At 38.5% G+C, this 26877-nt stretch overlaps 1 protein-coding gene across 2 annotated transcripts in view; it reads right to left on the reverse strand.

Moving 5' to 3' along the window:
• Positions 1–26877, reverse strand: part of CCDC102B (coiled-coil domain containing 102B) — a 352649-nt gene that overhangs the window by 224521 nt on the left and 101251 nt on the right. For both annotated transcript variants that reach the window (XM_034762546.1, XM_034762547.1), the window contains exon 6: positions 11863–12072. In XM_034762546.1, coding sequence (XP_034618437.1) covers positions 11863–12072 — 210 coding nt within the window. The remainder of the gene's footprint in view (positions 1–11862; positions 12073–26877) is intronic.

Below are 26877 nucleotides of genomic sequence, written 5' to 3' on the forward strand. Positions count from 1 at the left end.
TCAAAAAAATCTAACAATGTTAGGAATCATTAGGAAAGGGATAGATAATACAACAGAAAATATCATATTGCCTCTCTATAAATCTTGAATACTGTATACAGATGTGGTCACCCCATCTCAGAAAGGTATATTGGAATCGGAAAAGGTTCAGAAAAGGGCAATAAAAATGATTAGGGGTATGTAACACCTTCCGCATGAGGAGAGATTAATAAAACAGGGACTTTTCAGCTTCAAAAAGAGATGACTAAGGGGTAATATGATAGAGGTCTACAAAATCATGACTGGTATGGAGAAAGTAAATAAGGAAGTATTGTTTAATACTTCTCATAACACAAGAACCAGGGGTCCCCAAATGAAATTAATAGGCCACAGGTTTAAAACAAACAAAAGGAAATATTTTTTTCACACAACACACAGTCAACCTGTGGAACTCTTTGCTAGAGAATGTTATGAAGGCCAAGACTATAGCAGGGTTCAAAAAAGGACTAGATAAGTTAATGGAGGATAAATCCATCAATGGCTATTAGCCAGGATGGGCAGGGATGGTGTCCCTAGCCTCTGTTTACCCAGAAACAGGAAATGGGGAACAAGGGATGGATCACTTGATGATTACCTGTTCTGTTCATTCCCTCTGGGGCATCTGGCATTGGCCACTGTTGGAAGACAAGATACTGGGCTAGATGGACCTTTCTGATGTTCTTATGATAAAGTCAGGAGGTGATACAAAAAGTTGGGGAGCAGTAAATAATGAAGAAGACAGGTCACTAATAAAGTTTTGGGGGTCCTGGTGGATAATCAGCTGAACTTGAGCTCCTGGTGCAATTTTGTGGCCAAATGGGCTAATACAATCTTTGATTGCATAAAGAGAAAAATCTTTAGTAGGAGTAGAAAGGTAATGTTACCTCTGTATTTGGCACTGGTGCAACCCCAGCTGGAATACTGTGTCTAGTTCTGGTGCCCACAATTGAACAAGGATGTTGATAAATTGGGAGGGTTCAGAGAAGAGCCATGAAAATTATTAAAACATGCCTTAAGCTCCTTGAGTCTATTAACCTTAATAAAGAGAAGATTAAAAGGGATTTTATCACAGTTTACAATACTTACATGGGGAACAAATATTTGATAATGGACATTTCAATCTAGTTGACAAAGCTATAACATGTTCCAAGGCTAGAAGTTGAAACTAAACAAATTCAGAGTGGAAATAAGCTGTATCCTGCATGTAAAGTACATTGAAAACATTATCTGTATCATTTGTTCACTTTTATATTCATATTTTATATAAAACAGAGTTAAATTGATTTAGAAAGGTCAATAAGTGTTGGTTGGGGAATGATGGAATTGATATTTGGTATTTGGATTTAGTGTATTTTATTTTTATTTCAGCCATCTAAAATGCAATGCATTCCATTTTGTGCGGGTTGTGAAAGCTAAGCTGCTTGCCTTTGTGTTCATGCTACCTCTGGATTTAATTATTCATCCTATCAAAATTTTTCAAAGAGAAACCTTGTCAGCTATTCTGTGCTGTTGAAGCAGCCATCATATGATGGTTAAAAATAAAATACAAAACAAGTAATCAAAAGAATACATTTCTTCCTTTGGGACAAACTAAATCTGAAATCTATCAAAAAGATGCTTAAACTATCAAAAAGATGCTTACTTTTCCATACCTTTCCATTCATATATCTGCCTTTTCCGAATGGTCATAGAGACTTGTTCCCAGGTGTACTTTTAAATTTTATTTTCAGATATAGAAGTTCACCTATTTTATCAGTCTCTCAGACTCATTTATAGGAGTATTCATTCACACTATTTTCTTGAATGGCATTCATAGTAATGGTAAAGCTGCTTTTTTTAAAACATCAGTTGGAATAAGCCAACCTATATAGTTAATAATTATTTTGTATTTTCAGTTTCAATAATTATTTAAAAATACTAGGCTGCGTGCAGGATCACAATCTTTGTTTTCATAACTAGAAGAATAGATAACTTTAAGGCCCTGATTCAATAAACCATTTAGTCACGCATTAAAGTGCTATGAACTTCAATGGGATTCAGTGCAACACTAATGAAGGTCGTGGTTCAGCAAAGCATTTAGGCATGTTCTCAAGTCCCACTGAAGTTAATAAGACTTAAAGGTCCTGGGTCAGCAAAGTATTTAAGCATGTGCTTAAATCCTAGTAACTTCAGTGGGACTTGAGAACATCTGAAGTGCTTTGCTGAATCACGACCTTCATTATTGTTGCTCTCAATTACTCATTTTTGGTGTTCTGTTTTGATAGCTACACCAGATATTAATAGAACAGAGCTTTTTGAATTTAGTAGTTTGAGAATCTATCTTCAAATTAAGTATGAAGTATTTCCTTTGAACTGAGAGAGAGAAAGAAAGAGCGAGAGGTCTAGTTTAGACAGTATTGCGGAATAATTCTAGGATGCATACAAAAAATGTTACTTGTCACAGACAGTTCAAAGACTACAAAAAACTCCATTTTGATTTCCCTTTCTTTTACTACTGAATGTCAATGACAATTATGCTGCTTACATTATTTTCACTATAGTGAGCTACTATCAAGTTATCTATAATTTGAACGGACTGTTTTGTATTTGTATTCAGGTCATTCACACACAACCCAGATAGCACAGAAATAAGGAGATAAATTCATTTAATTAGGAACTATTTTCCCTTCCAAGTAATATTTTTAAAGTATTTATACCCAATATAACATTCCATACAAATGTTTGTAGTTTGGACTGTCTCCTACTTGTATGTGGTTTGATAAAAATGATATATTGGAGAGCTGATCAATTTGAAAAATGTGACAGAGGAAAGAAATATTGTGACCTTTTTCAGTTTTATGACACTGACTTCTGAATTTCAGCACATCAGCCATTCTGTGTTGTAAAATATGATCAGAAAGGCATGAGCTTTCATTTACTGATGTCTGCTCTTCAGTTTTATCAATATATGTTCCCACAAGAAGAAATGCTTACACAATGTATAAGGATTAAGAATTGGGTGAATAACTATTCAAATAATTTGCATATTTCACAAATATTTTGAACAAGTTATTTGACAATTTAAAAAAAATATTCACCCAATTGAAGAGCAGGGATGATAATTTGCCAAGCATTTCCGAATAGTTATTTATATAATTTTTCAAGACTTTTAAAAATAAGTGATTAAACTTTAAGGATTACTTATCCATCTCAAATATAGATTAATTGGTCATTGGTTTATTCCCAAACAAAGAAGCTACCTTAAATTGGAGTTAAGGGTAAGAAACATAAGAGAGATATGTTAATTATCCTAAAAACAAATGTTACAAATCTAGAATATTCAGACTTAAGTTAGGGACACCGTGAAATAACCACAAAAACAACGAAGAGTCGGTGGTACCTTAAAGACTAACAGATTTATTTGGGCATAAGCATCTGAAGAAGTGGGTTTTTTACCCACAAAAGCTTATGCCCAAATAAAACTGTTTGTCTTTGAGGTGCCACCGGACTCCTCGTTGTTTTTGTGGATATAGAGTAACACGGCTACTCCTCTGATACTTGACACCATGAAATATCCAGACCATTATAACTGGTGAATAACAGTGTTTGTGCTTCCATATTAGCAGAAACTGATTTTTAAAGACAATTTATATATTTCATTTTTACTTTCATGGTATCACCACAGGGCCTGAACTAAAGTAGTTTGGGTGCCTTAACTATGAATTTCCATACCTATAAAGAAAAACCAAACATGTTCACGTTAACTATGGATTTTCCAGGGTTATCACTGATTTGGGGATAATTGAAATATTCCTGTAATGGGATTTACCCTAAACTGCAGACATGTAATCTCAAACTTAATTCCTTGTTAACAGTTATCTAGGAATTTTCTTGGGTTTTTTACATTAAAAATTTCATACTTAAATGCTAACAAAGAAATCCAAATCTAATGTTACCATGTGATATTTCTCAAGATTTGAAGATACGTAGCATCAACCTTAAATTAGGAGAAAAAAAAATCAATACCCACCTCTCTCCCCCCCCACACACACACATTTTTAGAATAAGATTCAGTGGCACATAATGGCTGCCTTCTCCCACTCTGGAGCAGGACAGAGCAACCATAGAGCTTTGGGCAATTTCCCCCTGCTCCTGACCTCTATATTTCCCTGCATGCACAGCACACAAATTCCATTTTCTCCCTCCATCCCATCTGACCCCTTCTCCCCTCACCACAAGAATCCCCTTTCTATCCTTTGTAAGTACTTGTGGTGCAATGGGTAATGCTGAAAGTAAAGTTTTAGGATTAATGGCCATGATTTCTTGTTTTTATTCGTAACTGAAAGTTTCTTCTTCAGCATAGACTGCAGAATATTCTACTGTAGGGAATTCCATGAACAATCAGACACTTTCAAAATGGCCATCATCTGCTATTGTTTACAACAGAAGAGAAGTCAAACTGCCCTCAGGGAGGATGGTGGCCCTCTTGCTGTCAGGAACCACCATATTATCTTATGGTAGCCTGTGGGGGAAGATAAGAAAGATCAAATAAATATAACATGGGAGGCTACCTATCTCAAGGGACTGGTAATACAGCAGGCTTCACTTTGATTAAGGATTCATTGATTTTTCATGTTTAAGAAATACCCATCAGTTCTGAAACTTGGGGATTGGGAGTACAAAAATGTGGATGTAAAAAGTTTAAAAACAAAACAAACAAACAAACAAACAGAAAAATAGTTTTTACCGAGAGCCTTGAGAATAGAGCTGATCAAAACATTTTTAAGAGCATTTTCACTGAAAAGTGAGATTTTGATGACAATAATTTTGTTATTTAAAAGTTGTGCAGAAAAAATCCCACCCTCACTTTCCTCCTACCACCTTTTTCCACTGGAAAATAGAGTGGGATTTTTCCTCAATTTCAAAAACAAAGAAAAATCAAACCCCGTTCACTGGTTACTGCCCCACTGAGATGAGTATCATCATTCCTCCTCCTCCAAGTCAAAAAGGAACCAAGTCTGAAGGCCCAGCAGTGTCCATGGTTATATTTGAACCCCAGTGAGGGGGAGAACAGAAATCATTGATGATCACATAGGCATCTACTAAGAGCAGCATTGTGTTTTGGCATTTCTAGCATGTAAAGGTTATTTTGTGTTGGAGCTGGTAGAGTATCACTGACTTTTCTCTCTCACTCCCAGTTTGACTGTGTATATATGAAACCTTTACAAGCCTAATGCAAAGTCAAAACAGCAAGCGAGGAAACATTACTCAAGTAGTGACTTCAAAGTTATACCCTACAGCTAATCTATTGTATTTGTACTGATTTTTAAAGCTAGATATGTTACTTAGCAGATCTTTACTTGAAGACCTTTACCTCAATAATTAGAGCTAGCACTGTAAAACAAAATTACTACTCAACAAAATTAATTTCAGATTTTGTTCAAAATGATCTTTAGAGTTGAAGGTAATAAATCTCCTTCAGTAAATAATACGCTTTTGGGTATTGATTTATATTTTCAATAGTTTTTTCATTCATTGCGATCCCATCTAAAATGAACCACTTGGATACATTTAACATTAGTTGCCAGCCTATTTGTCAAACACTATAACTATTATTTTAAAATGCAAACTCCATTCCAGGAAGTGCAATCAATAGGGCCACATAAAAAACAGTGTCTTCTCTCAATTGTTTCACCAATTTTGCTGATCACATACAACAAAACAACAACAGAAGTTAACCTTTTGGAAACTGACAATGGAAATATTTTGAACATACTGACAATTCAGAATTGTAGGGGCTAATTTTTAATGCATGACATCATTTTATAGGCACATATCTTCACACTAACATTTGTGCCCAAAAAATGCTTGTTTGCATTCATGGCACTTATGTGTGAATTGCTATCCCAAATGACAAATGACTGTGTAGATCATTACTTGTATATAATTATACACACTAAAGTGCAAGTTCAAAATTAAAGGTTGGAATAACACCCTTTAGAAAAGAGGGGCTAAAGGAATCATTCACAAGTTGACTATTAAGAAAAATAGTTACAAAAAATGCTAATAGTCTGTTACTGTTGAAAACACATGCATCAGAACTGCCACACTGTCTTGGAGATTTGGAAGCATCTAGCCCTAGTTTGATTCTTCCTTGTCTGAATGAAAACAATGGTGCAAGATTATTTTTTTTACTTATACTAGATTGGAAAAAATTGACACACAAATCCTTATTGCATTAGCTTCTTTGGGAACTAGTATAGTTCTTATGCAGATGCAAAACAATCAGGTTCCTCAGTTTCTTTCTGGTCTGGTTTTATGTCACAAATGTCCTGGGTAAGAAAGAGATAAAGCATTTCCTCTTTCCTCCTTGGAGAACCTGTCCGCCCTTACAGAAACTCACATTGTAATTTGTGGAATACATAACAAACACTAACAGGTTTAAGGAACCTTTGCTGATATATGATTTATTTCATTTATTACTGGGCACCATTGGTTTTCATTAAAGAATCAATATTTCCCAACCATTACTACCAGGTAATGCTACCATTGTTGCCTATCCTAAGTTCAGGGAAACAATTCTAAAATACCTCTATGGCAGGGGTTCTCAAACTTCATTGCACGGCGACCCCCTTCTGACAACAAAATTTACTACATGACCCCAGGAGGGGGGACCGAACCATGAGCCCACCCAAACCCCGCTGCCTGGAGGGGTCTGGGGAGCAAATCAAAGCCCAAAGGCTTCATCCCTGGGCATGGGGCCTGTAACCTGAGCCCCGCCACCCCAGGCTGAAATTGAATTCTGAGCCCTGGGTGGTGGGACTTGGGCTTCAGCTTTGGCCCCGGGCCCCAGCCACTCTAACGCCAGCCCTGGCAACCCCATTAAAATTGGGTCGCGATCCACTTTGGAGTCCTGACCCACAATTTGTATGGCATAACTATTCATAGATTGTAGATTCATCTCCAATCTTTCCTTTGTTGGTGGGCAGTGGGGAAGGGATAAGAGAGGGGCATTTATTTGACAAGTGATCTGGGTTAGAAGCTACAGGCTATTTGTTTACACCTGGTCCATTCAATGGCTCGTGCTTACTCACAGCCCTATACTAAGTTTTCACTGTATTTTTATTATTTAAAAAAAAATCACGAAAGAAAGCAAAACAACATAAATCACATACAAACAATTAAGCATGAAAAAGTTACAGAAGCTCATTTGTGCCAAATGTTGACAGCACCCTCAGTCATGATAAGTTGCACCTTATTCAGAGCAGTCCCACAGATTTCAGCTGGTCTACTCCTGGAATGAGCTACTGTAACTCAAATCAAGTAAGGATAACAAACTCTGGCCCTGGTTCTTTTGTTCGCTCTCCCTTCCCTGAATCCTCCCCCCACCCTCACACCCCCTCCAACACACATTCTATACCTAGCATCTATCTGACCCCATTTCAAGGGACATAACCTACTGCTTAATGAACATACAATTGCAATCACTCAAGCTCATGGGCACACACTCCTCATTCTCTCCTCTCTTTTTCCTAAAAATAGCAGCAAGGGCTACTGGAGCAATAAACTGCAAAACCACATGGGAAATAAAATGTCATAACATTAATTATATCCTCAGTTACACTGCTGTAATCTCTCTGAATGCATCCATGTTACGAATGGGCTAATTCTGTAATAAGTAAGCTAAATACTTTTAAGACCTTAAAAAAAAGACCTCATGGGCATGCTTTCATAACTATTTAGAAACTTATCCTTAATACAGAGGGAACAAGATAATAGGTATTTTAATAGTTAGTTGATTGTTATATTCTCCAGAAAGACACTTATAACCAAGGTTTATGACCATCTACTAGTGTGCTTATAACTATCTATAAAAGTATTTCCCAAATCACAGAAATGTTTTTTCCCAAATCACCAAAATATTTTTCCCAAATACCAAAGTATTTCCCAAATCACAGGACTGGAAGGGACCTTGATAGGCCATCTAGTCCAGTTCTCTGCACTGAGGCAGAACTAAACATTATTTAGACCATCCCTGACAGGTGTATGTCTAACCTGTTCTTAAAAACCTCCAATGACAGAGATTTCACAACATCCCTAGGTAAGTTATTCCAGTCTTAACCACCCTGACAGTTACCAAGTTTTTCCTAATGTCCAACCTACACCCCCCTTGCTGCAATTGAGCTCATTCCTTCTTGTCCAGGCCTCAGTGGTAAACAACAATTTATCAACCTCCTTCTTGTAACAGCCTTTTACATATTTGGAGACCATTATCATGTCCCCCCTCAGTCTTCTCCTTTCCAGACTAAACAAACCCATTTTTTAAAATTTTTCCTCATAGAAAGTGGGCTGTAGTCCACGAAAGCTTATGCTCTAATAAATTTGTTAGTCTCTAAGGTGCCACAAGTACTCCTGTTCTTTTTCCTCATAGATTGTGTTTTCTAGTCCCTTAATCATTTTTGTTGCTCTCTTCAGGATTTTCTCCAGTTTGTCCATATCTTTCTCAAAGTATGGTGCCCAGAATTGGGCACAGGACTTCATTTGAGGCCCTATCAGTGCTGAGTAGAGTGGAAGAATTACTTCTTGTGTCTTGCTTACTACACTCCTGCTAATGCCTCCCCGGGGGGGTTGGCCAGATTAGTCACAGGCCTGGTGAGAAGGAGAAGCCCTGTCAGTGGATGGGGGTTGCAGAGCGAGCCCACCTCCGACTCATGCTGAGTGTTGCAATCTGGTGCACAGGGTTGCAGCACCACTTAGGTTTGGCCCAGCTGCTCTTCCATCATGATGGATGGGTGTTGAGCCAAATTTGAGTGAGTGTAACTGCAACCTGGTGCAGGGGGTTGGAATGCCACTCAGTCATGATGGAGGCATGGCGGGCCTAGACCTGAATGGTGCTGCAATCATGTGCACTGGATCAAAATGCCTGGAGCAGGGAGCCAGGCCCAGCCCAGGCCCAGTGAGTGATGGGTGAGCTCACTCTTCCCTGTGTTCACTCATGCTCTCCCCCATACTCTCCCCTCCCATCTGGGGGCTTCCCTTCTCGAGTGGGCCTGGATTAGGACTGAAGTGCTGGAGCAAAGGGTGCTGCTGCAGGTGGTCATTGCCCCCTCAGCAAGGCAAGGAGGTGGAGGCAAAGGAGGACACTGGCTTATGAATTTGAACTGTGGGTCACAGAAGAAAGACAAAATGCAGTTGGTGTGTGGACCAAAAGTTTGGGAACCACTGTTCTATAGCAAATACTACTCATGTCTTTAACATGCTTAAAACAGCTATTGATCATTTATTAACCTTTTATAAAAAGCAGCCTTAATATAAAGTGTGAGCAAAAAACACAGCAGGGTTCAGTTTAAATAATGGCCTATTTCTTATTTTAGCCCAACTATTTTCTAATTGAACAACTAAGATACACCAATCCACCTAGAGAAGCACTGGAGAATACACAGTAATATAGGGGAAAGTCCTATACTGGCCAGAGGGCGGACAATGTAATTTAACTAATAGGACTCTTCTATTATGTTATGAAAACCTTTGGGGGAAGTTTGAGGAGATGTTTCTTCAGAGTGAGGCACAGAAAAGAACAGATACTTATCCACAGTAGCTTTGGTTCTTTGAGATGTGTGGTCCACATGAATTCCTCTCTTAGTGGCATGAGATGGGTTCCTTTTGGCCAGCAGTGTCTGTTGCGGTAAAGCCTGTGCTCTAGGTGTCATAGCCCCACCACCTGAGGACTGAGCAGAGCCAACCACCCCTTAGATCCTTCACCAACACAGAATCCCAAAAGAAGTAGTAGCCAGCAAGCAGAAAGGGTTGTGGAATACACATGGAGAGGTGAGTAGTAGAAATCCTGCTAAAATAATGACTGCAGGACAGCTATCTGATCTGGAACTTCTACCAATAAGTAGTGTCTTAAAATGGTGTGAACTGAACTCCATGTAGTTGCCCTGCTGATTTCAGAAATAGGGACATTTAGTGAATAAATTCTAATGACTATATGATGCTGACTAGCTCATAACATGTTCTTATACAGTTGGAGACCCATTCTGATAATCTCTGTAAGGATATTGCCTCACCATTACCCCTAGCAAAAAAGACCACAAGTAATCTGGGTGTGTTCCTAATTTACTTTCTTCCACCAAAATAAGAAGACAGTGCCCTTAATACATCAAATATGTGAAGTTTAGCTTCCCCCTGCCAGGGTTGAGACTTGGGAAAGAAAACTGGAAGACAAATTGATTTATATGGAAGTCTGAAGCAACCTTGAGCAGAAACTTGGGGTGAGGCCTGAGAATGACCCTGTCTTTATGAAAACATGAATAAGGCCCTTAAGGATTCTTTCCACTGTAGATGAGAATATACAGTGTAGACCTGACTGTCGGAAATGTGCAGATATTGCTGCTAAATGAAGCCTTATGGAGCTGATGGAAAGTCCAGCTTGCTTCAAGATTAGTAAATAGTCCACCACCACTGAAATAGGTGTTGTCAAGGGGGACAGCTGGTTTTGAGATGCCCAAACAGAAAACCTCTTCCATATAGCTTTATAAATCATTTGGATTGAAGCCTTCCTGCTTTCAAACAGAATGCTGTGATCTTCAGCTGAACAGCTTCTTTTGGTGGACATTATGTCAGATTGATGGCTGTAAGGCTAATTTTTCACTGCTAGGTTCATCAGAGCTTAAGACAAGAACTGCCTGCCCAACACTGGGGCTATTATGATTATCAAGCCTGAATCTCACTACTGTTTCTTCAGAACACTTGTTACCCTGGGAATTGGCAGAAAGGCATACATCAATCCCAGCATCCCCTCTGACTTCATGCATATTAGACACAGACCTGTACTTATAGGACTCATAGAGATCAGCTTCCATCTTTCTCACTAGTGACTGTTTCTACTTCTGATGATGTGCCGTATGGAAAGATTCAAGTTCTGTGGCAAATCCCACAGTCTCCTGAAGTGCATTTGACCTCTTTTTGCTGATCTTGATCTGCAAGTCTAGCTGAGTGTCTATAAATTGGTCCGTTGTCCATTTATCCTGGAAATCCTCATTGGTATCCAGGTATGCCAGGAACCCACGTCTCTTCAAGTCTTCTGCCATTTCAAATAGAAGGAATTGCATTCTGCTGTGTGATTCCTACTATGTTCAGGGAAACAAGGCTCCGTTTGTAAATATACAGGATTCTATCAAAGAGATACCAGACTTCATCTTCAATTTCTCCTCCTAACAGAAACAACCTACAAGACCCCAGTGCAGCTGTCCTGAACTGTGATAATAGTGTGGAAAGATATTTTAGGAAGATAAGATATAAGCAGTTTGTTGTTCTTTAGACACCCAGACTCCTTCTGGAAGAATGAGATTTTCAGTAGTAAAGTTTAAAAGAATGAACTATATACGATATTTGAATACTGAACAAAATAAATTAAATAGGAGCCAAGTAATTTGAAGTTCTGTAAAAGTGAGTTTACATGAAAGAAAGTCTAGTATGGAAATATTTATTATGATTTTGCTTGTCATATTTTAGCTTGAAAAAGGAAGTAAATAGCTATAGCAACAATGCATAAAAATCATTGTCATTGTAATACTTTATGGAATGACTACACCCATCAGAGCCTTTTTTCAAAGAACATGCCATCCATTCAAAAACAAAATTAAGCAATACATTAGGGCCCCTAATCCTGCAAACACTTAACTTCATGCACTACTTGATGCATGTACTAATCCCTTTGACTTGAGTAGGAATACTCCTGTGTGTAACGTTACATCAATGTTGCATCAATGTTTCCAGGATCACTGGCTATTTTAAATTTGTGCTAATGGCTGAGAACTTCCTTTAAACAAGTTTGGATCTACTACCAAGTAAAGTCCGTACCTTATTTTTTTCCAGTAGTTCACTTTGTGCTGTTTTGAAATCAGAACCCAAGTTAGTTGATGGCAGTTTATTTCTCTTATCCAGAAGTTCTTGAATTTCTTTCACCTGGGCCTTCAACCTTCTATTTTCTCTTTCCAGATCTTGCTTTTCTGTTTCGAGTATTTCTCTCTTTCCCCACTCAGAGGTATTCTCAGACTGTAGTCTCTCCAGCTGAAAAAGAGAAAAAAAATATTTCTAAAAATCTGCTTTTTTTCTGGGTGAAGTTAAAGGGCTATCCAGCCAGCACATCCTACAGAGGTTTCATGGACACCCTGGAAAAAATCAACTTGATACATAATTTAACAGTTTTGCAGGATTCATAAATGTTTAAAAAATGTGAACATGGAAAAGAAAAACATACAAGTGAAACTACAGTTCTTTATTTTTCTGTAGTTTTATCTTTTCATTCATAAAGCACAAGTCATACTTCAAAAGGGGCAGTGTTAACCACTGTAAGTTATTGTTTTTAACTTGTTCCATTCTCTATTGTACATAGATTAATACTCTTAAAAATCAAGAAAAAGGATTTTTTTAAACACAAGAGAGCCAGCTTTGCACACCATCTCTTTAAAAGTGTCGGAGCCCAGTTTTCACCCCATGAGGAAAAACCCCACTTTCCTTCCTAATTTTATTGTACACTGTTTTTAATTTTAAAGGAATGGAATGAAGTGTTTTGGAAATAAAACAATTAATAATGGATAAACATAAGCAGATTTTTGTTATTGTTACTCAATTAAGGTTCTACATGAAATGCAGGATGATTGTAAAAAAATTGCACTTGAGTTGTGGACAAACCATGGAAAATTGTGGAAAAGTAATAATGGACCTTAATATTTGCGGTAAAGTGCATTGTTATTTTTATGTGAATTTCTGCTGTTGGCTGCCCAGGGCTAGGAGCAGGGGTCCGGGGCTTACATCGGCTACCCAGGGACGAGAGAGGGGGCTCCTGCTCTCAGCCCTGGGGTGGCAGGGTATCCCACTGTTAGACCCATGCACAGCGAGGCTCCTGCTGTCAAAATTGTGGTGGAAGCCTAATATTGCATAATCTGCAATATCGCACATTAAGTAGGGTTTTATACTCAATGGATTATTTTGTTAGTACTAAGAGCCTGCTGCATTGATGAGATAATGCTTTAACACTTGGGGCTGGTCTACTCTAGGGGGGGGATCAATCCAAGATAAGCAACTTCAGCTACGTGAATAGCGTAGCTGAAGTCGAAGTATCTTGGATCGAATTACCTGGGGTCCACACAGCGCGGGATCGACGGCCGCGGCTCCCCAGTCGACTGCACTACCGCCGCTCGCTCTGGTGGAGTTCCGGCATTGACGGTGAGCACGTTTGGGGATCGATATATCGCGTCTTAACGAGACGCAACATATCAATCCCGGATAAATCGATTGCTACCCGCCAATACGGCAGGTAGTGAAGACGTACCCTTTGGTTAACAGTCATTAGTACTGGAATGACAATGGTCTTTTGCAATCCAACTTAGAACATCCCACTATCTTAGTTCAACAGAGTCAGGCTTTTTGAATGTTGATCAGTGCATTACTAAGGGGAATGAAATGAAGTAACAACAACAAAAAAAACAGTTTACTAAGTGATGGAGAATGAACATCTAAAAAGTGATGTTATTTACTCAAAGACAGGTAGATGGAGGTTATGCCAAGGGTGTATCAAATGCTCTCAAGATTTTAAAGGAAAAGCTGTGGTCAAACAAATTGATTTTTGTACCAGAAATCAGATAACAGGCACTTATCAAAAGCTTTAAATAGGTTAGAAATGGTCAAAAATGAGAGAATCCAGCAACTTGAGCCAAGAAAAAGGGAAGGAGGAGAATTCCATCAACAGCAGAAAAGTTTTAAATAAAATAATGTGAACTTTGTTACTTGCAGTTTTGTGAAGACCAGAACCAATTATTTGATAAAATTATATGGTCTGACAACTGTGAAAGGCTATAAGGTATTGCTAGCTTTTAGTGCAGAAAAAGGCTGTACAAGCCAGCAAGGTTTTAGAAAGAAATCAGTCAGTCTTATTTTAGATTTACTTTTCACAGGCACTGACTGGCTTTATTTTAAAAACCTATATGTGGTAAACAGTAAAAAACAATCATATTCAAGGAGAATGGTAGATGAAGGCATTCACAGCATCAGAGACACAATAATTCAGAAACTTTTAGTTTCAGAAATGGTGTTACCTGGGTTAATCAAATTGCAGACTTGTTTGTCCGCTCCCCCTCCCCACACACACGCACAAAATCATTAGCAACTATACAAGCAAATTAAGATAAGAGCAGGATTAATCATGGGTTACATAGTTTTTCCATATCTAGTTCACAGAAGCCTCAATCCTACAAACACTTATAAATGTGATTAATTTTACTACTGAGAATAGTAGTCTACTCTACTGTGGGACTACTCACAGGTCCGTAGTAACAATGAAAATGTACATACAGCACTAAACCCACCATATCAGCTAGTATTATTTAACCATTTCTTGAACTAAACCCAAACTCCATTCCCTTGTGGAATTGCCTTGAAATTAATGGGTGTCCAGACAATCACAAGGGTCAGTCCACCTGGTGCAACTGCAGGATCTGGGCCTATCTTTGTAGTCTCCACAGAGAGCTCAGAGATTAAATGGGCATGGACACTGATCAGTGCCTCCTTTGTAGAAAGAGACCCTCCATTCCAGGGTATAGGGGCCTTGCCTGGGTGTTGTGGAGCAACTTGTACTGTGACTCCCTAGCCAATGTAACTTTTGTAGCTAAATACTGCACCTTTATCAGAACTAGAGTCACATTGAAAAAAGGTGTAAACTATTAAAAAAAAATTAGGATGTCAACATCATGCTATGGGTTCCATAGAAGTGGAAAGTTCTGGAACTGAACAGACAGTGAAGAATGGTCAGGAGTTCATTGTGGTGTTACTTCTCATAAGATACAGAGTAAAACCAGATCAGGGAGCACCTGTACAGAGTTGGGCAGTTTTACATTCAATTGACTTCTTGTTTTTTTTCCCTCTTAACCCTATTAGAGCTGTATTAGGAGTCAGTAGCTCATTTGCCTGTTGGGGTATGTCTACACAGCAAAGAAAAACCAGTGGCTGGCCCATGCCAGCTGACTCAGGCTTACAGGGCTTGGGCTGTTTCACTGCTGTTGTAGACTTACGGGCTTGGGATGGAGCCCTGAGCTCTGGCACCCTTCCACCTCACAGGTCCTATAGCCCAGGCTCCAGCCTGACCTCGATGTCTACACAGCATTGAAACAGCCCAAGCCCTGCGAGCCTGAGTCAGCTGGCACAGGCCAGACATGAGTGTCTAGTTACTGTGTAAAATATCCAAAGTGACAATCATGGGTTCACAGACAAACAGATATATATTTAGTGAGGATAATATGACAGAAATTCGAATATCAGAGGGGTAGCCGTGTTAGTCTGAATCTGTAAAAAGCAACAGATGGTCCTGTGGCACCTTTGAGACTAACAGAAGTATTGGGAGCATAAGCTTTCATGGGTAAAAACCTCACTTCTTCAGATACAAGTAAATGGATTTCCATTACTTGCATCTGAAGAAGTGAGGTTCTTACCCACGAAAGCTTATGCTCCCAATACTTCTGTTAGTCTCAAAGGTGCCACAGAACCCTCTGTTGCTTTTTACAGAAATTCGAATGTTTATTTTTTAAAAGATTCCCTCAAAAAGTGGGACCCATCCTTCTGACCTGGCTATAATCCAATATCTGGGTCAGATAGTCAAAAGAGTAGTAAGTCCAAGTACTGGTTGTGCCCAGCTAAAGATAGACCAGTCTTTGCTAATGTTCCTCACATCCAAAAGCAGACATTATCAATGAGTCATTCTGGTGATCTCACTTGTATTTTAGTTGTGCTATTTAATGACATTTTAAACCATTAGGGAGTTTGCTTAAGTAATGGGCACAAGATCTGATTTGTAACTCAAGGGAAGATGATGCCAGGAGACAGATGAAAGAACAGGCAAGTCAATTTATAAACCACTGATAGAGGCATGAATCAACATGAGATTAGGCAAATGAGAAAAGGAAAGTATTAACAACCTGTGCCTTACTAAATAAAAGTCTATTGTGATTCTCAAAAGGAGAATGGATCTGTGTCCTTGATTAGCCAAAAGGCAAAGAATTTACAGTAGTAATCTTTAGGCTTTTGGTGAACATCTAATATAACATCTTTTCCCTGACTCCTTGTCCTCCAACTGCCTCCTGCAGAAACTTAACTTCGCAATAAAAGTTGAAAATTCCAAGAAGAATTTTCCTTTCTTTTGGGTTGCAATAAGTTGCCCCCACATTATATTGTAAAGTTACAATGAATTTTAGAGGATGGTGAAAGGGCTTCTTGAAAATCTAGTAAGAACAGAATCATAGCTATTTGGCTATTTGTTCCAGTAACAAATTAACATTTGCCTACAATGATCTCATAATGTTTTTTGACTAATGGCTGAATGGTTTTGGCAAATATTTTTGACCTTAAAAATAAACAATTTAGGGGAAAGAAGTTTTCAACCAGTGCTTCAGGCCCTTACCTGGGATATGGGAGGCCTGGATTCAATTCCCCCTTCTGTCTGATGTGGAACAGGGATTTGAACTTGAGCATCCCACATACCAAGAGAATGCCCTAGCCATATGATATGATCTGGTGGGACAGTCAGTCAATCTCTATGTGTATAAATACTTAAGTAATTGCAGCAGGGTTTTGAGCTTGCAGCTGTCTCATACATCATAGGCGAGAGCCATAACAACCAGGCTACAGAGTCAGTCATTTTCACACATTCTCTCTCTAGCCCAATGACTATTTATTGTCATTATGAATGACTATGAAATGCCAGTATGAATGTTTCATTTGATCCAAAAAAATTTTTTTTAAATTTTCCAATTTTTTTGCAATTTTAGGATTCCGTTTGACCTAATCCATTTTTTTATGAACTCCTGACAAACTGAAAAATCAGTAAATCCATTAGCTCTACTTTGGCCCCATAGTTTAGGAAGCAGCTATTCAGGTGGCAAAGAGAACCAGTGAAGACTTTTGAGAACTACTGTTAGAAATAGGTGGGCTGTCCATCCCCAGAAGTTATTCTGAGGATAACTAGACAGACCCAAATATATTGGGCAATGACTGCAGAAGAAATCTGCAGGCTGCTTTCCCTCATAGGATTTTTCATAGATATGTTTTCAGTTTCCGGGTCTGAATCAACCTGAACAAAATATCCAAAATAAAACCATGAGCTAAGGAACAAGCCTATTGGGGGAAATTTGTGGATTGAAAAGCCATGTGAAACAAATTTACAGGCAAGGAGATTAGTTGAATGCATGTGAATTAGAGATGGTGGGTTTCACATATCTTTTGACCTGCGTTGTGCAGGAGGTCAGACTAGATGATCATAATGGTCCCTTCTGACCTTAAAATCTATGAGACTATGAGTCTAACAACTAAACTTGGTGTTAACCCATTGCAGGCATTATGGAGTGAGTACAATATTGAAGCTTGAGACCACTTTTTTGCTTTTGATTGCGGTCTATTAAAGCCGTATCAATAAAGAAAATCTTCAATATCCCTTTTCTGAATATCATCTTTCCCAGTTCCCAGATCTGGGCTGGAAAAATAAAGGGTTTAGCTCCCCATTCTTCGGATAAACTTATGGATGCCAAATCTGTCATTGTTCTCCAACCGGCTGCAAACACTAAAACATTAGTCTTGAGGGAAAACCAAATAGCACTACTATGGGCTAGATGTTAGAATAATGTAACCTCCACCAAAAACTGAGTTTTTCACACAGGACTTGGGTTCAAACACAGTGCTGATGTTAAAGCGCAGTACCCTGGGGAAGTATAAACCCCTGCAAGTAATGACATGTCAAAAGCAAACCAAAATTATTTCTGATGATCTTAGTGTCTCGACCACCATTATGAATCAATATTTGATTGACAGCCAATAATAAGAGTATTACTTTATACATTGAGATTCCTTGAGCATGAAAAGTACTGTATACCTTAACATCTTTCCTACTCAATTGGCTTGAGGCTTTTTGAACAAAAGCTCATAAACCTTAAATCTCTGTAAGCCTTCACAGGTGGAGTTCACACATACCATTATTTATAAGAACATATTTTGTTCCAAGAAACATACAAAATACTCAAATGCTTTTTGCACTGCTCATCTATCATGTAAATTCAAGGATTCTCACATCTTTTCCTTAAGTACCTCAAAAGGTGCTATTAGAAATCAGATATGCTTGCCTACAAATGCCACACACAAATCTATTTTAATGATAAGATGAGCCCTAAATCCAAAGCTTCTCTACTCAGTAGGCTGCACAATAATCCATGAACTCCCCAATTTGGGGCTTCAAAATACCAAATCCAAACTTTTCCAAATTCAAATCTGTGACAATTCTTTCTGTCACAGTGATAGCTCTGAGTTGTGTACTCCAAAACAAACTCAAACCTTGATCAGAAGTTTAAGTTTGAGGCCATCTCTAGCGATATTCTACTAGATCATTAAAGGATCACAAAAGGCCATACAACACTTGAGAAATATTGATCGTCATACCACAAAAAAGCAACACAGTTCATTGAAAATTTTGAAGAAAACTGTGATCCTTGTGCTTGAAGAGTACAAAGAGGAGAGCTCCTCTTCAGACCCTGATGGAGGCACTTTTAAATGACACTCATATGTGGACACGTTTTTCAAGAGCTCAGCATCCACAATTGGGTTAGATTTTTAACCCATCTTCATTCCCATTTAGGCACCAAAGTGAGTTGGACTAGATTTTTCACAGTGGGTGCAGAATGTTTTGAAATTCAGGTTTTAATTATGAGTACAGACGCTCCCCGGGTTACGCAAGACCCGACTTACGCAAATTCCCACTTACAAAAAAAGTTCCATAAGCCAGAAATAGGATTTTCGAGTTATGGAAATTTTTGTGTAATGTACTGGTATACATTTCTGACTTACGCAAAATTCGAGTTATGCAAGGCTTTCCGGAATGGAACAATTGCATAAGTCGGGGGGCATCTGTACAGAGTACTTGAAAATGTGGTCCATAATATTTAAAGCCTTTTGTTACACAGCTATAGCTGTTTTATGAGCAATCATAACATTACATCTAAACACTGGTCATCAAAACAAATAGGAATCCAGGCCTAGAGGGAGTTCAGACAAATATGCTACCCCATGAAAGGATATATATGAAAAAGGAGATAACTGAAATTTACACTTGCACTGGGATTCAGTGCAACATGAATGGCTCATGCAAATCTTAATGCAGTTAGCTGTGTGAACTCTGTTCCCCCCAGATAGGAAAACATGCTTGTTCTCTGCATAGATGTGAAAAGCCTGACAACTTAGTCTGACCTAGAAAACTCCCTTCCCAAATCGAACCTTATCTCCACAAAACTCACTCAACTCTCAGAAAAACACAGGATTGTAGCTTGCCACACTTCTGCCCTTCTGTCATATGTATGCTGGTAGCCTTGTTAGGGCTTAAAATTAGGGCTGAACTGCTCCTCCACATGTATAGTCTTCAGGGGACTAACAATGGAAACCCATTTCCCACCTCCATAGAAAACATCTTAAAGGAAGAGCAGAAGCCCACCTGTTCCACAGCAATGGAACTAACAATGCTCCTCCACTGCTTCTTTAAACTCTATTTACCAGATTGAGGTATGCAATAATCTAATTGGAAACCCCTGATCTGGGGACTTCCTTTTAGCTTAGCATAAAAACAAGATACTGTAAATTGCCTGTACCATGTAGTAATCAAAAATAGTACAGTATTCTGAAATAATGGTCCAAAGAATTGCAACAACACTGCAAAAAGCCTATAGTGTTTGGGATTACTACTACAGAACATGGTAGTATTTTTTTATTAAAGATGGAGCAGGTGGCAGGCTTGGAGAAGGATTCTCCAGATCTGCTGGTGCTAAGCAGCATCAGAGGAACTGACCTCTCACCTGAATCTTTTCTGCAGAAGTATGAAAGAAAGTGGATTTTCTTTGCTACCCTTTCAAAACCCTAGATCAGACAGCTAGACAGTCACCCCATGAAACACTGAGGATAGATTGGTTGGCCTTTCCCAGTGCTGACAAAAAGGATTACAAGATGTCAGGAGCCAATCCTGTAGGATGTAGGAGAGCTAGTCACATGAATTAAAAGCCCATCTAAACCTTTGTCAAATGAATTTAATCCATATGAAGCAAGAAAGTTGGGCATCTCATAACTGTAGTTACAGTCTATCTGAGATTGCTCTAATTGTCTGAATGAAATTCAAAGAAATTGTCATACCAAGGTCTGAAGTTATGAAAATGTAAGTATCATTTGCTAACTAAAAACCCAAAGGCATCTTGCTTTTAAAAATAAATATTTACCAAGAAAATTTCAGCGAGAACAGCAACATATGCACATAAATGACTTGGAATCCAAGATGATCCTAAGGTTATGTGTATACTGCAATTAGACATGCCAGCTGACTTGGGCTTGTGGGGCTTGGACTAAGGGGCTGTTTAATTGTGGTGTAGATATTTGGGACTGAAGCCAGAGCTTTGGAAACCTCCCACATTGCAGGGTCCTGGAGCCCAGGCTCCAGCCCGAACATCTATACCGCAATGAAACAGCCCCTTAGCTCCAGCCCCGGGAACCAGAGTCAGCAGACAGAGGCCAACCGGGGTTTTTAATTACAGTGTAGACATACACTGAGGGTCCTAACAGAACCATCTGCCTAAAGAGCTGACTCAAACTCCAAGAGAGCAAATTCGTATTTCTGTACTGATGTCTTAAGCTAAATCAATACCAATTCATTCTTGGCTGGATTCAAGTAGAGCAAGTTACAAAGCCATCCAAGACTGAATCTGAGTCAAACAATTAGAGAGAAAGGAGACTATCAAGTGAAGCTCTGATCTATAAGATATATTTACTTATTATCTGCACTCCTGTGAAATCTCAATTCATAGCTGCTATGATGAGAAACTTCACATTGTGTTCCTATTATGTGTTATTGATTAACACAACAAGGTCTTTGGCTACCAGACATTGATTTGTGGATCTCCCAGTATGAAATTTGTACGTTGCTAGTCACCTTTCTTGCTATACAAAACAGCACCTAAGAATGTCTTCAAGTTGTGATAATACTTTTTATTTATTTTTATACACCTAATACCTGAAGGCATCTAGATACCATCACAAAGAGACACTAAAATATAATCATTGACAGGTAATTGGGTAACATTCAATGTATTACTTATACATCTCAACCCTCAGCTCCTCCAAATTTCAATATTGCTCATTCTTCCAAGTAACCTTCAGAGTGTTGGAAAATCTTTACTGGCTTTTTGTTCTGTTGGATTATTCCAACACAATAAAAAGGAATCCCCGGCATCTAGTCTATATGCCACCTTCCATGCAACAGTCTCAAAGTTGCATTTAAGAATGAAACCTGACAATCTTGTGAGCTAGATTGGCATTAACCTAATTTTACAGATGGGAAAAATGAAGCAGAGAGAAATAAATGGCTTCCTCAACTTTGTGGCTCAGCTGGGAATAAAAACTTCTACCTCCCAATCTTGTGGTCTGGTCATAAGATTTTTCCTTTCCTCTTAAAAACAAAATTAGAAGCATTGCCGAAGGAGACAGGACACATTTATGAAAGTAATATATGTATTACCAAGGGTACTTTTGATACTAGAACATTTCTTATTCATAGTATAAGTAATACAGATGTTTACAAGTCCTTAAAGAGAGTTACTAGTTGCATTATTTTTCTACATTAATTGTTCCAGTGGAAAAATATTCACTATATGTCTTACATTTGAAACGGAGGAGTACAATGTTTACCTTCCTACAAAGTGGAAGATATGAAGTATGGTTATGTTAAAGGAGGTAGATAGGTGTAGTCATCTGTAGAGCATAAAGTAAAAATTGCCAATAACATGGTAATATGGTAATATTTGTGATGCACATGTTTTTGTCTTTCTGGTTTTTTTTTAATTGGGCATTTTAAAAATACTTCAGTTTATAGCTATGTTTATGAATGCAGGTTCTGTATTTAGCTTACAGATACCAGCATATTTATTTGTAATCAGATTTGATTAATAACAAACTGGAAAGGCAGTTTTCATTTAAATTCATGAATAGAAGAGGGTTAATGCTCCATAGGTAATGTGTGTTATTTAAATTAATCATACTATAATAACAGAACTCTCTGAGCAGGCCTTCCCCACTGTCTCATTGTCCTGGATTGGATTATTGTGGGTATGAGGCGTCACAGAGGATTTATTGATGTGCAACCTAGTTCTGGGAAAAGCTGCAAGAAAAACTGTCTGGCTACTTACTTGTACTTACATTTGGCAATGAGGTAGGTCAATCCCACTTGTATCAAACACCACTTCATCTGTGTTTATGGTTCACACAGCAGTACCAGATCAAAACCATTTCATGTGATATCAGCACTCTCATTTACTATCAACTCCAGTTCTCGGACTAGCCTGGTGACTCTGCAGCACTGCAGATGGCCCAGTACTGCATTGTTCTATACATTCATGTATGCTTCAAGGCTGTAATGCTTTTTTTATTATTATTATTATTTATTTTTTAAGGAAACAACCCATATAAATTCAGCTATTTATCTTATAAGTTGGTTTCACCTATTGGACCAGACATGGAATTAAAACATACCATAATGTCTAACTGATACCTCATAACAATAGTAATGTATTGCTGCTTAAATGCTATCAAAGAGAGACCTGGGCATGCTATGTTTGCAATTAGTATTACATTTTAGTATGTAGTAAATAGAAGTACTGAACAGTAGGGATACAAATTAGTTTCAGAGATCTCTATTCATTAGCATTCTACAAAAAGATGATTCTGAAGATGCAGTATTATATTATCCCCCTCTTCAAATATGAAATAAAGAAGTCCACATTGGAAAAGCATCATTTGAGAATGCATTTTTTCCTTGCTATGTCCTTTCTCAATCCCTGTGGATCAACACTATCATCTCACTTCTCGATTACTGCAACCTCCTTCCTCTTTGATCTTGACAAATGCAATCTTGCCCCACTCATATCCCTTCAGAATGCTGCTGAAAAGGTCATTTTCTTAGACTGTCACTTTGACCATGTCACCCCCTGTGTGAGCTGCCCCTTCTCTACAGTATCAGACATAATTTACTTGTATTCACCTTCATGGCCAATCCCCACCCTACCTGCATCTCTCATTCACTACTGAGCTGTCAGTACTGGCCTCCAGTCAGCCCATGATGCCAGTATCTGCTTACTACTTGTTAAATTTTCAAACACTTTGTGCTTTCTCCCATGCTGCCCTGCATGCTTGGAAGATGCTCCCCATAAACCTCTGCCAAACTACCTCACTATCCACCTTCAACCATCCCCCCAAAAACCTCCCCCAAACTCTCCTTTGCTGTGTGGTGCCTACAAAAACTTAATAGTTAGGCTGCCAGTGTTCAGAGACAACTACCTATCATGCTGACCAATATTTTTGCATTGCTTCCTTATACTCCCCCTTCTGTCTGTCTATTTATAGCCATCTTTTGTCTCTTGTCATACTTAGATTGAAAGTTCCTTGGAGTGGGGACTATCTTTTTGTGCTGTGTTTTTAAAGCACTTAGAATAGTAGAGTCCTGGTCCATGGCTGGGGTTTCTAGATGCTATGATAAATAATATATAATACTGAAAAAATATGGTATTTATATTCATAGTGAGAGCTCCAAGTAAAATATTTGCACACACACCCTCATTCACCTTTGATCCTAGCATCTGCACCATTAATTTTACATTTTGACAATAGATAGGTAAACGGCAGAGTTAAGCAAAAATCAGGAAGGACTGGAATTAAGTTAGGAAGAGCAACCCTAACCTGAAATACTTAATGATCCCTTTCATATCTCTTTGGGTTGAAAATCTTGTAAGATTATGCTCTGTCATAAAGCATCCAGGACTGCTAGGTTTCAGACCAGCAGAAAATGCCATAAAAACAGCCTCTCTAATTCAGTGCTTTATTTTCCAGGGAAAATTAAATGCAGTGGCCCCTGACAATTTAAAAAGTTAACCAAAAACTATCTGAAATCCAGGAAAAGGTTCAGGGTTGGAGTTAGTTTTGGACAAAGATTTTGATTGGTTCTTGTTTTATCTGAACAAAGTCACCGAATTCCTGTTTTCCGCTTGTGAGCTACATTTGTTTGTGGAAAAGGGAAAGATCATATAACTAAGACAACCTTCTTAAAAAAAAGTTACTCATGCCATGGGACTCTTCAGACTGGTTCTTTACTAATTTCAGTGAGAGAGGTATGCTCCACTTCACTCCCCTAATCCTCTCACTTCTCTGGCAGGGCCTGTTCCGTCACTGTGCTAGAGCATCCCTTAGGGCAGTGCTTCTCAACCTTTTTGATAACAGGAACTGGCTTGCTGCCCTCCTAACCCGTGTCAGGTCGTGCCCTAGGACATACCTGATTTGTGAGAGCCTGCACACAGCCACCAGGGACTGAAAACACAGCCAAGGAGGGGGGTAGTGCAGATTATCATGGCCACACCTCCTTTCTGTTACACAAAGAGGGAGAAAGGACCATCATCGGAATCATATCAAATCTATGAGTGGAAGATGAGCTTTGCACTGGGATGATCCTCCTTGCACCAGTTAAATGGACGTTAGAGCTAAACATTGCTAGCAGTGCTGCATAAGGAAGATGTACCATAATCTAAATGCTGATGTTTTTGAAGTGCTCTATTGGAATACTTTTCCATATATGGAAAAAATATTACCCCCTAGTTTTCCAGAAGATTTTCCACAGAAGGAGATATGTTGTTGCAAATGTTTAGAATAAAAATACATTAGAGTGTCTTAGAATAAAACTAAAATACAAAAAGGGAAGGAAACAAAAGATGAACAGTTTAGCCTATAAATACTGTTATGACAATTAGAGAGACAAGGTGGGTGAGATAATAAGTTTCATAGGACCAATTTCTGTCCTGGTGAGAAAATAGCTTTCGAGCTGACAAAGAGCTCTCCTTCAGGTTTGGGAAACATGCTCGGTGTCACTGCTAAATACAAGGTATAACAGATTGTTTAGCATAAGTAGTTAACACATAATTCAAGGGACCATTCAGGGTGAAGTGGCCCATTAATGCCTCTTCAGTCATTTAGGGGTGGGTAGTGGGTTATAGATTATTGTAATAAGCCATAAATCCAGTCTCTCTATTCAGTCCATGTTTTTTAGTAACAATTTTAATGACAACTGAAAACCACAATATTATGTCAGATAATTTCCCCACACTCCCTCAAAAAGACAAGTATCTTCTTCCCAAATCATTTTCCTATCTAAGTGAATTACACTTTGTTTTTCAGTAGAAGGATCAAAACAGTGGGGGAAATACAGAGTGAGATCAAACTGCAGCCATGCGCAAGCCACTGAACTAGACTGTCACATAAAGGTATGTAGTAGAGGGACGTGTAATAGAATACTTTTGCCCTTTAAGACTAAACAGGGAGATCTCAGAGGCCAGGTTACACCTTTCCTGGATTTCTACTACTGACAGAGATACAGGAACAATAGATGCAGCTTCTGAGAGAAAGGAATTGGTCACAGGACTGTATCTGGAAAATCCTCAGCCTACCATTCTTTTTAGAGGATGGGACAAAGAGCTTGTAGTATGGCAGGATTCCCTTCTAGTTGGAGTTATGCTACTAGGAAGAGGCCTGGATGCTAGCCGCTATCAAGGACAAGGAGAATTAAATGTGGCTGTTCAAACTATTCTGCAAACTTCAGAGAGAATTTGGGAAAAGCCCACCCCAGGGGGGACACCTGTGAAAGAAGGGAAATTAGGAAAAGGACTTTCAAGCTGTCTGGAGCGGCTCATGACTGTGAATGACTACTTCAGGGGAGGCTTTTAAAAACAGGGCAGACACCCCACACTGGTGGTATGTTGTATACTTAGTAGGGACGTCAACCGATTAAAATAATTAATTGCGATTAAGCACACTATTAAACAATAATAGAATACCATTTATTTTAAATATTTGTGGATGTTTTCTACATTTTCAAATATATTGATTTCAATTACAACATAGAATACAAAGTGTACAGTGCTCACTTTATATTTATTTTTGATTATAAGTATCTGCACTGTAAAAAAACAAAACAAATAGTATTTTTCAATTCACCTAATACAAGTACTGGATTGCAATCTGTTTTATTATGAAATTTGAAGTTACACATGTAGAATTATGTACAAAAAACTGCATTCAAAAATAAAACAATGTAACATTTTAGAGCCTGCAAGTCCACTCAGTCCTACTTCTCGTTCAGCCAATCACTCAGACAAACAAGTTTGTTTACATTTGCAGAGACAATGCTGCCTGGTTCTTGTTTATGTCACCTGAAAGTGAGAACAGGTTCTCACATGGCACTGTTGTAGCCAGCATTACAAGATATTTTCATGCCAGATGCGCTAAAGATTCACATGCCCCTTCATGCTTCAACCACCATTACAGGGGACGTGCATCCATGCTGATAATGTGTTCTGCTCAATAACAATCCAAAGCAGTGCGGACCGATGCATGTTAATTTTCATTATCTGATTCACATGCTACCAGAAGAAGGTTGATTTTCTTTTTTGGTGGTTCAGGTTCTGTAGTTTCCGCATTGGAATGTTTTAAGACTTCTGAAAGCATGCTCCACACCCCATCCTGATCAGATTTTGGAAAGCACTTCAGACTCTTAAACCTTGGGTTGAGTGCTGTAGCTATCTTTAGAAATCTCACATTGGTATCTTCTTTGCATTTTGTCAGATCTGCAGTGAAAATGTTTTTAAAATGAACATGTGCTGGGCCATCATCCAAGATTGCTATAACATGAAATTTATGCAGAATGCATAAATGTAAAACAGAGCAGGGGACATACATACAATTCTCCCCTAAGGAGTTCAGTCACAAATTTAA

Source organism: Trachemys scripta, chromosome 2, assembly GCF_013100865.1.
Source record: "Trachemys scripta elegans isolate TJP31775 chromosome 2, CAS_Tse_1.0, whole genome shotgun sequence".
NCBI classification, from domain to species: Eukaryota; Metazoa; Chordata; order Testudines; family Emydidae; genus Trachemys; species Trachemys scripta.